Raw genomic sequence first — 16893 nt, forward strand, 5'->3', positions numbered from 1 at the left:
AATTATGCAGAATACGTGTATTTGTGAATATATGTAACTTTAGTTTAAAGAAATTTTTTTAACAGTATGTTTATTCCTAAATACTTGTATATGTGTGGAAAATTCATATTATTACTGAATTTATATCTGTAGTATTAACTATATAAAATTCATTTGTTAAAATCTTAGGTTTGAAATGCTTCATCATACTGTCAGTTTGTTTTGAATATGAAAATCTTGATCACTTTCATTCTTGATCAATCTTTAAATATGAATCTTGATCTTGAAAATCTTGCTTTTATTTCATACAAATTTTTGCATTAATTTACCAAAATATGAATTTAATAACATAGCAATATTAATTCAAAGTCTTAAATAAAATTCAAAATTAGGTCAGGAATACAAAAATTATTTTTACCTGTCAACAAGTAGCTGCAAGTCAGATATTTTATTCCTTAGTTCTTTAAATGTTTATTTTAAGAGCAAGAAGTTTGATTTTATTTTTTACTTTGTTCATTTAATGCATTATTAAATATTTTTCTAAAACAAGTAATTTAACCATCTTTATTTATGGACATTGTTCTCTTTGCAGACATTGTATAAAAGTTCTAGCCCAAGAAATATGAATAATTCTCACATAATTCCTCAGAACATACCCTTTATGGTGAAAATATTTCAGATTTATGAGACTAATTATGCATTATTTATTGTTTTGGAGCACGCTACTGGTGGTCGTTTATGGGATTATGTCAGCTCATATTTACAACGAAGCCCTTTATCACCATATAATGAAGATGCATATTTATATATAGAACCTAGAAACAAAACTGGGCTTTGCAATGTGTATTCCGGGAAAAAAATATCAGATGGAAGTTCTGCTGAGAGTGCAGATGTTGTTAAATCTGTTGATTCTGATCTTGTAGCTTCAAAAATTAGCCCTTCAAGTTATGTTGCTTTGTTCAAAAAGTATGCTGTTACATCTGACAAAGAAGAGAAGGTTGCTCTTGCGAAATATCGAAGATATCCGCCTATGCCTTGTAATGAAAAAAGCCACTTAAAAAAATACTCGGATAATGAAAAGACTTTCCATGATTCTAAAACCCTTTGTGTATCCAGTGATGCTGATAATTGTGATAAAAATGTAAGTGAAACTGCATACAAACTTTATAAAAAAGTATTTTTTTAATATGTTTTTCAAGGAGTTCACCTTGCACTTTATTATGAAATTTTTATTTAATTTTTTTTTAATTTTTGAACTATTTAACCTGTTAATATTTTAAAACACTTGAGAAATGCCTACATTAAAATTGGTGCTTTCAGGGAGTTGTTTCTAAGGAAAACTGGCTAATATCTGTGTTACACATAAAGACAAATACCCCGTTTACTCAAAAGTTGTTCTATTGGATTCCAGGAGAGAATAAATAAAATGAAATCTTAATTATAATTTCAAGTGAAATTCTCAGGTTAAGAGGGAGAGAATTCATTTAAAGTTCAAAGTGACTAGAAATTTATCTTAAAAAGTTTCAGTTGTTACTATAATATCTAAAAAGAATTTGAATTATTCTGAATTGAATTCTATGAAAGAATATAAATAAAAAATACAAAAGCAGAGAGTATCATTGTTAAAATGTTGCATGCTTCCAAAATTTAAAAGAAAATTTGAAAATCTTAACAAGAATGTATATTGACTGTCATTAATTTTTTTAAGGGGCAGGTAAAATTATTAGAATACTTATAATGCAGTTTTTTAATATAATTTTAAAACTTTAGTTCAGAATTATTCATTACAAATTCAAAATTTTTGTGTTTTTATCAAACTGAATTCCTAAAAATCTATGTCTGTTTCATTCTGTTCCAACTTATAAATTAAAATTAATATATATATATATGTCATATTAAAGCACAAAGGAAAATGCGGAGCAGTGTCGATCTGTGCTTAGATTCATATTGAAGAAGAATTTTGATTGCGTAGTATTTAAAGAACTTGGCAGTCGAGACAGTTTTAATTCCATTTTTATTTCCAATTGGTATTTGTGGCCACAATCACTTGGCACTCTAGTCGTGCCTTTCCACAGATTTACATTTTTGATATTGTTGGGATAGAAAGCAAGCCAGCGAAATTACATCTTAGCCCAGTAGAAAGCAAAAGCTGAAGTGCGTAGTTATGCAAGATGGAGGCACGCGAAGAGAAAAGTTTTGGTTTACAAGGACAGTTTCAGTTCCCAATGATTACGTCATCAGAGCTGCGCTGATCATAGAGTGATCTAGAAGTGACGCAATGAAAAGAAGTTATTACGATTTTAGAATAGAGAGGACGAATTAATGTTTATAGTTATATTATAATTCTGATTCATATATTTTTATCTTACATATTCCCCCCTTCAAAAAGAAAAAGGCGTAGCGACAGAGAAGAATTAAAGCACAAGCAAATTTAAAAAAAAATATAAATAAATAATAAAATTTTGATCCTGTAAAGTATTATTTATAAATATCAATTTTTTTTTTTTTTTTTTTTAAATAGATTCTTAATTTTTAGAGTCCTATTGAATTTTTCAACATTTCAGTCCAAAAGTCTTTTTGTTTGAGAGTTCACATAATCATAATTCTTCAGGGAAGTTTCTTGTTATTACAGAATCTCACAAAATAAACTTTTACATAATCATTACTTATAATTAAATGCAATGCACATAAATATTTATGATACTTATTTTTATACTGATAAGTTATAATTTAACATCATAAATAATAGGATTAAGATTTTCAGAATTTATGGTTTCACTGTTATCATCTTTCATTTACAATTCCTGTATTTTACCAACTGGAAGCCTCGCAATACTTCTAAACAAACATATCCATCAATAGGGCTGTCCTCTTGAGCTAACCAGTGTGTCCTCTGCACTGGTGGCCCAGGGTGCCTAGACAGTTACTTGAAAAGGCCTCCGTTCCTTGCATTAAGGTAACTGGCCTTTGAGAACTGCACTAATACATTCCATAATAAAAAAATATAATAATAATATAAAAAAATTACAAACACTCATAAAATGAGAGCCTCCAACATTATCTTGCATGAAGAGGGTAAAAGGAACAACTGTACAGAGGTAATAACAGGCCTCTGTTGAAGGAACCAATACTCCCTCGACATACGCTATACTTAACATACAATCACCCATAAATTTTAACATGCATTTACCATAACTTCATATTACATATCTGTAATAATTTCACTTATTTTTAACATCTTTATTTTTAGAATAATTATAAAATTCGTATTCAAAATTCTCAACAAAATTTCAAAAACATAAAAACTTATCTTAATATCCTTCCCTATGAGTAATTTAAATAGCTTAAAATTCGTTACCTAATTTTCTCACACATAATTATGAAAAATCAGCAAAATTAATAAACAAGAATTTCAGATTTTCTCAAAACAAATTGCAGAAAATTTTAACCAAAGTTGAAATGAAAACTATAGAATCCGCAGATCATTAAATAATTTAGTTCCTGAGCTAGATTCACACGAATGTAATAATTTTTGAGCTGTTGAAAACGCGGAAGTGAAAATAATTTTCTGTTGCACATACTTGCAAACACCAACTCAGATCAACCTTGAACCCGCTGTAATGCTCAATTCCTAAACGGTAATTCACTGATGATTTCCTTTTCACTAGGCATTCGAACTTCTCAATTTATCGAGAGATCACTTTCAATCTGTAAACACTACGCGTGATTATTTTTTTTTTTTAAGCACTTGCACCACAGCAGAAGAATGATCTGTTATTTTTTAAACACTGAAAAAACAAACTTGATGATTCACTTCTGTCACATTATCTTGGATTTATCACAAGACGATGATTTGAAGAGCTGAATTAAATTTTCTATTGAGGTTTCAGGCTGCAGGAAACTATCCTTACCGGCTTAATTGTCATAATATGAGCAAAACAAGGAAAAGACGGAACACAGTAGATGCGTGATTAGACCCATATTGAAGAATCTCGAAATCCATTGGGGTTTCCCCGCACAGGTTCGAATCCTGTCGACTTAATTGTCATATTACAGCACAAAGGAAAATGCGGAGCAGTGTCGATCTGTGCTTAGATTCATATTGAAGAAGAATTTTGATTGCGTAGTATTTAAAGAACTTGGCAGTCGAGGCAGTTTTAATTCCATTTTTATTTCCAATTGGTATTTGTGGCCACAATCACTTGGCACTCTAGTCGTGTCTTTCCACAGATTTACATTTTTGATATTGTTGGGATAGAAAGCAAGCCAGCGAAATTACATCTTAGCCCAGTAGAAAGCAAAAGTTGAAGTGCGTAGTTATGCAAGATGGAGGCACGCGAAGAGAAAAGTTTTGGTTTACAAGGACAGTTTCAGTTCCCAATGATTACGTCATCAGAGCTGCGCCGATCATAGAGTGATCTAGAAATGATGCAATGAAAAGAAGTTATTACGATTTTAGAATAGAGAGGATGAATTAATGTTTATAGTTATATTATAATTCTGATTCATATATTTTTATCTTACATATATATATATGTTATGGAGTGTTATAATTTCAGGCAGAAATATTTTATGGTATATCAAAATTTAGGTGTTGTATTTATTTGTTTCTATTTACCAATGATCATTAATCATTGATATTTTAATTTTAATAGGTACAACATAGTAGGAGAATAAGAACAAAAATAATGAGAAATCATAATTGTCAGAATTGTTCTCCTATCAAAATATAAAAATTGTTCATGCTAGATTGTTTATTTATACTTTTTGCCTTTTGGGGGGTTGAGGGAAAAATCAGATCATGCTAAAGCCTTTGGTAGTGTGCCTCTTAATGACATGGATATAGAATGAGACTTTATGATAGACTAGTTATGAGATGACTTGTATAGCATGTTTGTAGTTCTTGAGGCCATTTCATCATGTACTGATATTTAATGCATGTGATTGACACTATTTGCAGTGTTATCTGCTCTGAATAACATGAGTTTAGCTAATAGCAATCTACAACAATGTGTTATATTTCTCACTTGAAATCAGTGGTCCTTGCTTATATGTCTGTAGATAGCATGAAATCTGTCTTTATTGTGGAAAGTCATAAACCTTCTACATCAGAAGTGACAGACTGGGAGTATACTTTGATAGCAAAAAAATTCTTTCAAGTCTTCTTCTGTAGTGTTTATGTTCTCTCATGGCTGCTCAGTTACTCCATCTTTGGATATGTTTTGTGCGTGATGTGACTATTGTACCTCTAAGATTGCCAAAATGTTGCCAGACTGTTAATCTGAGTAGTCAGTTTTTTTATCTATTCATGGATATTACCTTGAGGCACATTAGTTCAAACCGTTTAAGACAAAAGTTGCACTATGACATTACAATTTCTTCCACTTTTGTAGTTGCTTTATCCAATTAAATATCGTAATTTCTCTGAGATCATAAAGAAGATTGCTTCCCTTATTTGTGTACCTTACTGATTTTCACCATGCAAAGATTATTCCTTCCAAATGTTTTTCCTTTTTTTTTATTACTGTCAAAAAATGTATATGTCATTAGTATTATTATTTAATTACAATATAAAGTAATGTTTTTACAAATTATGAAATATTCGTGTAATTGATTTGAAATTATATGTATAAAAAATTAACTATTTTCATTTATGTTCTAACTAGGAGGCAAATGTTCAAAATAAAAAGAATAATCAGCAACAGAGAAATTCTCGTAACCGTTTGTCATCATCTACAGGTAGTTTAGAAAGTGCACTGTCTCAAAAAACATGTCATCTTGAAGCATTTGATGCTATGGATGAAGCTGTATTAAAGGCATCATCTAAACCTATCCATTTACCTGAATCATGCATTTATCTATGGGCTGCAGAAATAGTAGTAGCTTTGGATTCATTGCACAAATTAGGAATTATATGGATGTAAGAAACATTTACTTTACTCTTACTCATTTTATATTTTAAAGCCATATTGACTGATCAGTCAGTACGGCATCAAGTTTAATGCTGCCATATTACAAGTGACACCAAATAGCATTAAATAAATGTTTTTCTCATTTTAACCCTTTCCGGCACGCTACTCTTTAAAGTTTTAATTTGACAAAAAAAAAAAATTTTGTAGGCAGTCTATTTAGGCCTAGGAGAATATGCAAGTATAATTTTACAAAGATTGCACAAACCGTTTCCATTTTGTGGGTGTGTCCGAAGCGAACACACTGAGCCGCACGAGCTGCGATAGTTGAGCATTGCTGTGAAGCACGTATTACAGTAAAATACTTTGTCTATGATTTAAAAACGGTCTAATCTGATCTCTGTAGCAGATTTAGCATAACCCAGGGTGCACCACGGGAAGGCCTGCTACTCTACACCCTCCCCAAAAAAAGGAAATTCTCATTGCTTCAGCTATGCTGAGGCCTCTCCGAGCCATTTACAAAATTTTAAAATTTATAAGAAAAATAATTAAAATACTATAATATTTACAATTAATTATTGACTAGAAAAAAATAATCATTAAATATATATTTAAATAAAAATCTACAGAAATCAAAACTAAGCAAACTATGCACGAAGAAAGCAAGAGAAAAAGGGTCTGCCCTCACTGAAAATCAAATAGCTAAGTGAAAACAAAGCACCGGGGTCTTCAAAACCTAAAACAGAAAGGAATAAAAACAAATATAAATAAATCTGCACTCTCAGCCTACCCCATGTTTGAAGCACAAGACCAGATTCTGTGATTAACTCCCATGTCACAGGCGCTACCAGTACAGTGTGTTCAGTCTGAACACACCATACACTGAAAGCTTCACTATATGCAATATCTCAAAGATAAAAATTAAAAGTAATACAGAATAGGCATATTAGCATAAAAAACTTTTAAAAAAAAAAAAAAAAAAACTCAATGTCGTAACAGCCCGCAGTGCCCCGAAATCTGCTTTCTTGACCGTGGGTCCCGGGGTGCGTAAGCATATGCCCTGAACAAGGGGTCAGCTTGTCGCAGGACCCCCAGTGTTTAGTTCCCAAGCAAACTTGGTACTTATTTTATCGACTCAAAGGATGGAAATCAAGGGATGAAAGGCTGAGTCAACCTTGCCCAGCCCGGAGATCGAACCCCGGACCAGTGGTGCTGCTACGCGATGCGCTAGCCACTGCGCCACCGGGCTTCCCAGGCAGATTAGCATACGAACAAAAAAATTATATAAAGATTTTTTTATATATTCTTTATATTTTAAACAAAAAATCAAACATTTCTTTGAAAAATCAGTGTCTTTAAAAACAGAATATATCTCAACGTTAATGATCTGCTTGTGTCATGCTGCCATCTATTATTCATAAAAGAGATTAAGTAACCATTAGTGTAGTTTTCGTGATATTTATAGATTATTTTCAGTGTCTAACGAGTGAATATTTTTGGTGTGTTCACACCGAACACAAAGCGATGGAAAGGGTTAAATTAAGTAATCAATGCTATGATGCTATGAGTAAATTACTGAGCAACACTTTGCTTTCTGTTTTGCTTACTGCTATTTAATTTTGATATAATTAATTTAATCCAAAATATCTGTGTTAAAAATTAAATGTTTGCATTTGTATTTTATTGACTGCGATGAAAAGTATGTAAATCAGTAGTAAAATTTCTTTTACTTTTAAGGAGAAAGAACCTTTTTTTAAAAAAAATCAATTTTTAAAGAAAACTATCTATACCTTAAAATAGCTATAAATATATTTATCTCCTTATATTATGATGTTGGATTTAGTACAGTTCACTTACATTAAGTATATACTATAAATTTTTAAGAACTATTATACACATCAAATTTAAGACCCTTAGGCACTGAATCGTAGTAAACAAAAAAGGTGATTGTTACATTGTAAAAATGAGCATCTGTATGAAAATGTTTTTTTGCAGATAAGATCAAATGTTTGGGTGTAATCTAGTTTCACTATCAGCTTATGTAATTTAGAGCCATATGTATGCATATGCACTGACAAACCAAAACATTATGACAATCCACACATTTTTCAATGAACTCATCTGGATGATGTGGAGGGCACATGATTAAGTGGGAATGGTATTTAACTGCTGCTAGAGAAGGTAAGGAATCATTCATGCACTTACTTTTGTAAGTGATGGGAAAAGCTGCTGATCGAAGCAAATTTGATAGAGGGTAGATTGTAATGGCTTAAAGACTCAGAATGAGTATCTCCGAAACTGCATGACTGTAGGTTGTTTACGATCTGCCTTTGTTAATATTTATGCAAAGTGGATAAATGGTAGTGAAAGCAGCAGTAGACGCCAAGGTGTTGGATGTCCATGCATCATCAAAGAAAAGGAATATTAGAGACCGTCGTGCTTGGTACAGCAAAATCGGTGCCAGCTCAGTTGATGGCTCAATAGAATGCAAGTGTTTACGAACACAAAATTCAGAAGACACTGTTGGATATGAGACTAACAGACATCCCACTCATATGCCTCTGTTGACCAAGCATCATTGTCATCTGCACCTACAGTGGGACTGGGAACATCAACACTGGACCATGGATAAGTGGAAGGCAGTTGTATGGGTGGATGGATCAGGATTTCTCATTCATCATGTTAATGGTCATGTCAGGTTACCCCATCTTCCAGCTAAACAGTTGCTTCCCCCCTCTAGAGCAGGTCATACACAGGTTGGCAGTGGCAGTATTGTGCTTTGGGGTACATTCTCATTATCGTAAATTGTGGTAGAACAAACTATGAAAGCTATCTAATTATCTGAGCTTAATTGTGGATCAGTTGCATTTTTACATGGTGTCTGTCTTTCTAACTGGAAATAAAATCTTCCAGCAGGCCTGTGTCTTGCCAGTTTTGTAGGATTTAAAGAAATTTCTTCTGTTACTGTTTTATGAAATATAAACTTCAAATGTGAGCTTAGGTATATTTAAGTATTCAAATGTTATGAAAATCTGAATATGCAAAAACTTAATTGACAATGAAAAAATGTTTAATTGCCATTAATCAATTTTAGCAACTCTTAGACAGTGATAAATAGGTTGTCAAATGTTTTTCAAGCTAAAGTTTAATTTGTTATTTAAATTCATTATGAAAACTCTAAAAATTTTGCCAGCTGTTGTATTTTGCCATACAAGTTTATAAGGTAGTTCTCCCACTTCCCTAGCGTCCTTCGTGGTGTAGTGATTCTGCACACTGGGCCGGTATTCCAGAGGTCCGTGGTTCGATTCCCGGCGAAGGCGATTGCTAATTTTTCATCTTTTCTGCTTCCAAAAATCCTAATGACTCTACAAGTTAGTGACAAAGAGTCTGCCAAAATGCACACTATTAGATGAAAGGGATATTAAAAATCTGTTGGATTTATAGCATACTAAAATTTCATATTTATTCACTATACCAGCTACCATTCTATATTTTATATATTTAACAGCATGAAAAAATTATGAACAGATATTATATAATATTCTCTAGGGAAACAATACCTGCATTTTAAATAAAATGTGCAAGTTACATTTTTAAGTAGTAATATACTGCCATTAAATTTGCTATACCAGGAAGAAAAGCAAATAACAGAATCTTATTTATTGCACATACACAATATGATAGGAAAAAACATGATTAAATTTTTGGTTACAGAATTCAGTACACAGAGCTGGTACCTCCTCAACCACCTTGTTAGGAAAGCAAATAACAGAATCTTATTTATTGCATATATACAGTATGATAGGAGGAAGACAAGATTAATTATTTGGTGATTTGGTTACAGAATTCAGTACACAGAGCTGGTACTTCCTCAGCCATCCTCTGGCAGTAATCTAGCTGGGCATTAAATCAAACTAGGTTAGGATAACAGATATGGGTACTTTGTTCCATGGGACTTCAACTCTGTACCAAAGTCCGTCAGTGTAGTAGCTTACAAGTGATGGTGTGTTAATCTCTTGGTAACCCATCACCAGATGTTCTAAGTGGGTGAGAGATCTGGAGAAAGAGCTGGCCAGCAGCAATAGCTGAACATCTTCTGTATTGAGGAAAATCAAGACAGTAAGAGGCAACATGCAATTATGCATTATCTTGTTGAAAGATGGCATCATGCAGGCCTTGAAGATAAAACACAGTTGTGAGCCTCAAGTAGTGGTATAAGTAGAAAGGACACCAAATATTTAGCAACAAGAGATCCAGATGTTATCCCTTCCCAAACTATTCTAAACAACCTGCACCCTGAAGGTCCCTGAGGTACCTCCAGGTGCTTGAACACATCTGCACCGTAGGCACTACTATTGTCACAGCATGTCTGGGGAGTCATCTGCTTGTCTGGTATGCTTTATTTATTGCTGTGAGTAGTTACGTTATCCCATGTGCATGGTGATAGTTAAATATTACACCAAAGTGGTACAGCAGTTGTTACATATTATTGTCTCTTGAACTATGATTGCTTCAATATTTTTGTTTGATACACTATTTTGTAAATTGAATTTCTACAGTTTTTTCAATCAGTTCTGCTTTACATACAGTTCATGTAAGCTGTCTTTATTACATGTAGCATATTTCTACATACAGTTTGTTTAAGGATTTTGTTTTGAGGTACCTAACACATATTTTTATATATTTTGATAAATTACACATAATATGTATCCACATAGTTTGCTAAGGTCTATTATTACAATCGAACATGGATTAATTCAATTTTACGTACCATTGTGATACATGCAGTAGTGATTATAAATTGATTTGAAATTTAATATATTTTGCATTTGTACAACTATTTACTTATAATAGATAAATATCTGGGAGTACATATTTCTTGTCCTTTTGCTGTTAGATTATTGATTATTTTTTTTATTTTCCTTTGAAGGTGTTTATTTGTTATTGCATATCTTAAAAATACATCTAGATTCTGATTTGGTTTTTTAAGGTGTAGATTTTTTGCAGTGGAGCATTAAAAAATGTAGTGCTACAGATCACACCCCCACACACATATGTTGGGCCTTAACACATCAGAAATGTAATGGCAGCTGTGCAAACAAGAAGTGACCAGCAGGTAGATCTAGTACCTCCCTATACAAGGTACCAGATGCTGGGCCATATGACGATGACGAATGCTATCTGGGAACATTCTTTCTCCTCATTGCCTTCACTGGTGGATATGTCCATCATAATGCTGTATGTAAAACCATAATTTGTTTAAAAACATATTGTGGGGCCGTATGTCCTGTAACATAGTTCGTTGCACTATGTAAAACCATAATTTGTTTAAAAACATATTGTTGGGCCGTATGTCCTGTAACATAGTTTGTTGCACTATTCACTATGCCTCTTTCTACTGCAGTATCGAGTGAAACTGCAACAATGGTTGATCTGCTGATAGTTCCATGATGCTACAGACATCATATACTAAAACAAATAGTAAAATAGTCCATGTGAGAGTTTATCATCCTTCACGTTCTTGACTCAAGTTTCTGGCATAGCTGTACGATCCTGCAAGGCAAGGTAGACAGCATATCTGTTCTTTCATACATTAGTGGTCTGGGGCTTCTGAGATCCTTCATGGCATTCGGTATGGCCCATCAATTCCACATTCACCTGACAACTATGGGATATCAACTAACACAAGCAGCAATGTTACAGAATGATAAACTGCAGTTTTGATAGACTACAGTCCTGCCATGGTCAAATTCCAATGCATGCTGGTAGGAGTTTCTCCTTCTTACACAAGACATAATGTAAAATGATTAAATGTGATTTCCAGATGAAAAACCCACTGTAATCTTCCCATTTATACACATTGTAGATAGCATTACTCATGCCTACTTTGTGTGCATTTAGAATGCTGATTATTTGCTTATCCCAGCATTTAAATTTGACAGTTGTTGCATACCACTTTCTTGGTGTAGCAATTTTGATAGCCAGAAATATATTTTCAATTAGCTGAGTTTCAGAAAACTGATTTATATTATGTTAGTTTTTAACATTAAGAATTATTATAAATAAAACTTTTAGTGTATTTTAATTCTGCCTTCTCCATCTTAAATCAAATTCCAAATGTAGGATGTTTAATAGTTTTTTTTTTTTTTTTTTTTTTTTTTTTTTTAGGGATTTTCAGCCTGATAATATATTGTTGGGAACAGAAGGTACAGTAAGTGACTGCTTTGTATGATTTACTTAATTATTTGTATTTAATTATTTGTTATTTAATTGTTTGTGATCATGTATATTTTCTTTATATATAAAGCTTTCTATATCATTCATTTCATATAAAAATATCACTGTGTGTTTTTACGTTTCATTTTACCTAACTTCTATTGGTGAAAATCATGCTTATATAATTTGCATTCAAGATTAACTTCAGCTGCCCTTCTTAAGATATTTCAATGCCATATTCTACTTATTAGCGAAAAGTGGTAATTTTTGCTTCTATTTAACTTAATATTATCAAAGTACAATACAGTAAGATATTGAGTATGTAATTATGTTTTACTTATTTGCATTTTCTATTTTTATGAAAATGTGATTCCTGTGTCAGTGTTAAAATAAATATTTCATTTAATACCAATATGCATTTAATTCTAAGCATTGAAAGTAATTTTACACTCATGTCCATAAATTAAGGATAATGCAAAATCATACAAAGGAAGAATTAGAAGCAAAACAAATTTGACTTATTTGTAAAGTTTATTTATTAAACAAAAGGTAAAGAGCAAAAAAAAGATGCTATATGTTTGATATTAAAAAAAATAGCGATTTTTTCTCCCTGGAGCAAATTACAAAAAAAAACTTATTTACAAAAAAACAATATTACATGGTTGGTATGATTGTTGATACATTGTATGTCTCCCAGATGATGCAATACAGTCCGTACAATGCCTAGGCATGCTGAGTATCAAATTATCGATCTGATCTTGGGGGATATTACACCACTCAAAAAGCAGTGCTCTCCGAAGTTCCGGTAGACATGTAGGAGAAGGTTAACGGGCTGCAACTCGTCGGCCAAGCATGTCCCACACGTGCTCTACTGGATTCAAGTCCGATGAGAATGCTGGTCAGTCCATACGGGTGATATCTTCCGATTGAAGGCATTCGCTTACGATGTTTGCACGGTGAGGACGGGCATTGTCATCCATAAACACAAATGGTGCGCGCATGGCGCCCCGAAATGCTGCAATGTAGGACAGTGGTCTCCAAATGGCAGTCCCCAAAGCTATTTTACAGACCCAGCAGACACATTTCAGTTTGCATTTTTCCCAGGTACAACTCTTATACAGAAGGTATTTACACATTTTAAGAATGATTTCAATAAAGAAGTAAAGTAAAGCAAATGTTTGGGAATAAAAATTTCTGGCAACAGCTTTTTATATGAAATGAGAAATATCATCTTGTGGATGTTTCTCATAACTTTCTGTAGTACATCCGCAGTAACAGATCAAATCTTTTCACACATTGCAGTTTTGAGTTCATCCAGTGTGTGAAGAGGAATAGCAAACATAAGTTTCTTTAAATTCCCCCCATAAAAAGAATGCTTTCAGATCTGATTATCTTACAGGCCAGTTTGTATCACCACTTCTGCAGATAATATGCCTTCTAAACAAGTCTTATAATAAAGTCATGTTTGGTATCCTTGCTGAGTGAAAAAATTTTAACAGAAAGTAAGTCTCATTCTTATGCAATTCCAGCAATAATTAAAAGAACAATATTTAATTTTTATAATTTTAACTCTACAAATTACAAGCATAAACAATGGCAAATGTAGTAAAAAGAATACAATGTTTTACATAAAAGTTATAATTAAAGCAAGGGGAAAATCCATCATATGTTAAGTTGAAAACAAGAAGAGAAACATTAGAACTGTTTCTATTAAATTTAATTTTTCTCTATCTCAAATGGATTGATAACACTAATCCAATTTTTACCATTCCAATGTCATGGAAAATAAAAGCAACATTCCTGAAAGAAGTGCAGTGTACAAATATGAACTGAACAGTTTTTTCAAATTTAATGTTAAAAAACTAATATCATTTGGTGAGTATCATTGGTCCCCTGACTTTGCCTTGATTCTAGATAGAAATGGTGAAAGTAAATTAATTTAATAAAATATTTTTAAGTAAAGTAACCTGGTAAAAATTTTAAAATGGGTAGGAGCTTTAAAAAAGCTAAAATCTGGTTTAGTATAAAGAGGAAAACTGGAAAATTCAAAGTAGCAAGTAATACAGTAAAAGCCTCATTATCGAGAAAGCTCAGACAATGTTGATTTCTGGATGAGTGAAAATTCCAAGTAGTTGAGTGTTGTGTTCATGTTAGAATGGGAAAAATCTCGATTATATAAAATCAGTTATCATATTTGTTACCAACTTGAATATCAAAAGCCTACATTTAAAATAATATAAGATTTCAAAGAAATAAAAAAACACACTTCAGACATTAAGCTGAAGCATTTCATTTGTTTTAAACATGAAAGTAAAATATCTGATCCAAATATAAAATTCTACCAAACATGGAAGTTGACAGGGATATCACCTTATAAAGACATTAGGAATTTTTGGAAGCAGGTAAGATGAAAAATGAGTAACACCTTCGCCAGGAATCGAACAGCGGACCTCTGGAATACGCTCCCAGTTGTGATATTTTTTTAAAGCCCAGATCCTGTAACTTTGGAAATACTCCACTTGAAGCTGTCCCAGACAAAAACATTTTTTTGTGAATGTGAGGGAAAATGCAGTTTGTTTTCTTTCCTTACAAAAATAGCTGTTTATCATGAATTAATTGAGTTTGCATTAAACCAAAACAAATTTCTTATGACTCTGTTGTGATGGCATGCTTATTCATTACTGGCTCTAAATTATTCTGTTTGGTGACAACATATATATGTTAACGAGTTATATAATGGTGTTCAAATCAAATCTGTCATTTACTAATTTTTTTTTGGGGGGGAGGGGATAGTTTTTATAAAATATTTTGATTTCTTGAGCTTTCCAGTTTGTTGAATGCCAGATAGTCTAGCCTTTACTGTACAATTATAAAAATTAAAAATAATCCCCAAAGGCTAATATCATAGTTAAAACAGAAAAGAAAAACTCACTACCCAACTGACATCAAACAAAATGACAGGACATAGAACTGCACTAATGGGATAAAGGAAGGGACATTTTGTCCCCTGACTTGCAGGGAAAGAAGCAAGTTAAAACTTCTATGACAAGATAAGTGATGGACGGTGAAAACAAGAATTGATTTTCAAAGATTTTTAGGATGAATATTTTGAAAGAAAATTTAGTGAAATCTTTTGATTTTATGTAAACATTGCATTATTTTTACTGGATTACTATTTCCAGATCATTTGCCATTGTTTATGCTTAATAACTTTTGTTTATCATAATTTGAAGAGTTAAAAAATTATAAAGATTTTATATATATGATGAAAAAGACATAGCAATTTTGATCGCATAGAGTGCTGAATCCATAATGAAGAGCAAGCTTGGCAGTCGAGGCAGATCCATCTTATTTTCAATTGACATTTGCAGCCACAATTTACTTGGCACTGTGATCATGCCTATTCAAAAACATTTACATTTCTTTTTCTATTGCAATGGATAACTGCAGAGCAAAATAGCGTCTTAACGTGAAGAGAAGTAGAAGCTAAAATGTGCAGTTATCCAATATGGAAGCGTACTGGGAGAAAGGTTTCAGTTCTCAAAATTTTGAGTTCAAATTCCAAATTAGTTACATCATCAACATTATACAAGTCACCTGTGATGGATTGATCTAGAAATTACACAGTCCAGAAAAAGGCATCACTGTTTTTAGAAGAGTGGGAATTAGGGGTTATTAATAACTTAACTTAGAATTTTGATTAACATATTTTTAACTTACTCACATACATATATATATACATACAGTACAAAGTCCGAAATCTGGACGGCCATTATCTGGAATGATCTAAAATCCAGACCTCAAAGCCACAAACATTTTTTCTTTTTGTATGCTTTATGCATGTTCATATGATTTTTCCTTTCATAATAAAACATGTGGAGATTTTCACTTAAAAATTCCGATTCTTAATTTCATTTAGGCATTAAATAAAATACCTCGTTATGAAAAGACAATCATGTAAGCATAAATTTGTGATAATAATTTGGCTCCATAGCTAAGTATCAGCTTGGCATACATCTCAAACCGAAACATTCACCTATTTTATATCCCTGATGCCGATCTGAGGAGTCATTATTTATTATACTTTGCTTTCATAACTGCATGTTTATCAATATCAATACATGGCAGCTGCAGTAATAACTAATGCAGTGATGTCTAAACTTTTTTTATATTAGTAATTGAATAACAAGACTATGGCAGCCTTTTATGCTAACATTATGCTTGGCGATGATTATAGATTTTTAAATGCTCTAAGAAATGTTGATGAAGAAAAATTGAACAAAAATTTCTTTTCATATGCTAAAAATAGATTTTGTTAATGAAACTCATAGGCCAAAAGATTACATTTAGTGCTATTTTAATACAGAATAATTGATTTGTTATTCACCATAAACCCAGAAGCGGCAGCAGAATATGGCCGCACCAGACGGCACAATTTAGGGAAGACAAAAGTTTTGGAATTTGGGGAAGCACCAAGTGGCAAAATTAAGGGATGAGAAGTTTTTTATAATTTAGGGAAAGCACTGGGATGCAAAGTTTAGGTGCGGTGAAAATTTAGAACTTAGGAAGGTGCTTTGTAGCAGAATTTAGGACCCGTAGAGACTGCACCAGGCGATATTTAGCGTCGGCCCTAGATTAAGCATTAAGTATATGTGGGAGTTTATTTATTCAGGACTGATTAGTTTTAAGCATGTGCAAGAAATAAATGTACGTATAGTAAATAACTAAGCTAATACAATTCAGGCTTAATTGAGTACGCAATAGGAGCAAGACAAATTTAGCGAAACAA

At 32.3% G+C, this 16893-nt stretch overlaps 1 protein-coding gene across 3 annotated transcripts in view; it reads left to right on the plus strand.

Annotated features, from left to right (window-relative positions):
- The window catches only part of LOC118198543 (ribosomal protein S6 kinase-like 1), a 190397-nt gene that overhangs the window by 117250 nt on the left and 56254 nt on the right, over nucleotides 1-16893 (plus strand). For 2 of the 3 annotated variants that reach the window (XM_085825493.1, XM_085825494.1), the window contains exons 10-12: nucleotides 572-1120; nucleotides 5646-5899; nucleotides 12057-12094. In XM_085825493.1, the coding sequence (XP_085681619.1) occupies nucleotides 572-1120; nucleotides 5646-5899; nucleotides 12057-12094 (841 nt within the window). Of the gene's footprint in view, nucleotides 1-571; nucleotides 1121-5645; nucleotides 5900-12056; nucleotides 12100-16893 lie in introns of all 3 variants that reach the window. The other variant, XR_015043533.1, reaches the window with a different exon arrangement.

The sequence above is a fragment of the Stegodyphus dumicola genome, chromosome 10 (genome assembly GCF_044657685.1).
Source record: "Stegodyphus dumicola isolate Sdum_Otavi_A_Nest chromosome 10, ASM4465768v1".
NCBI lineage: Eukaryota > Metazoa > Arthropoda > Arachnida > Araneae > Eresidae > Stegodyphus > Stegodyphus dumicola.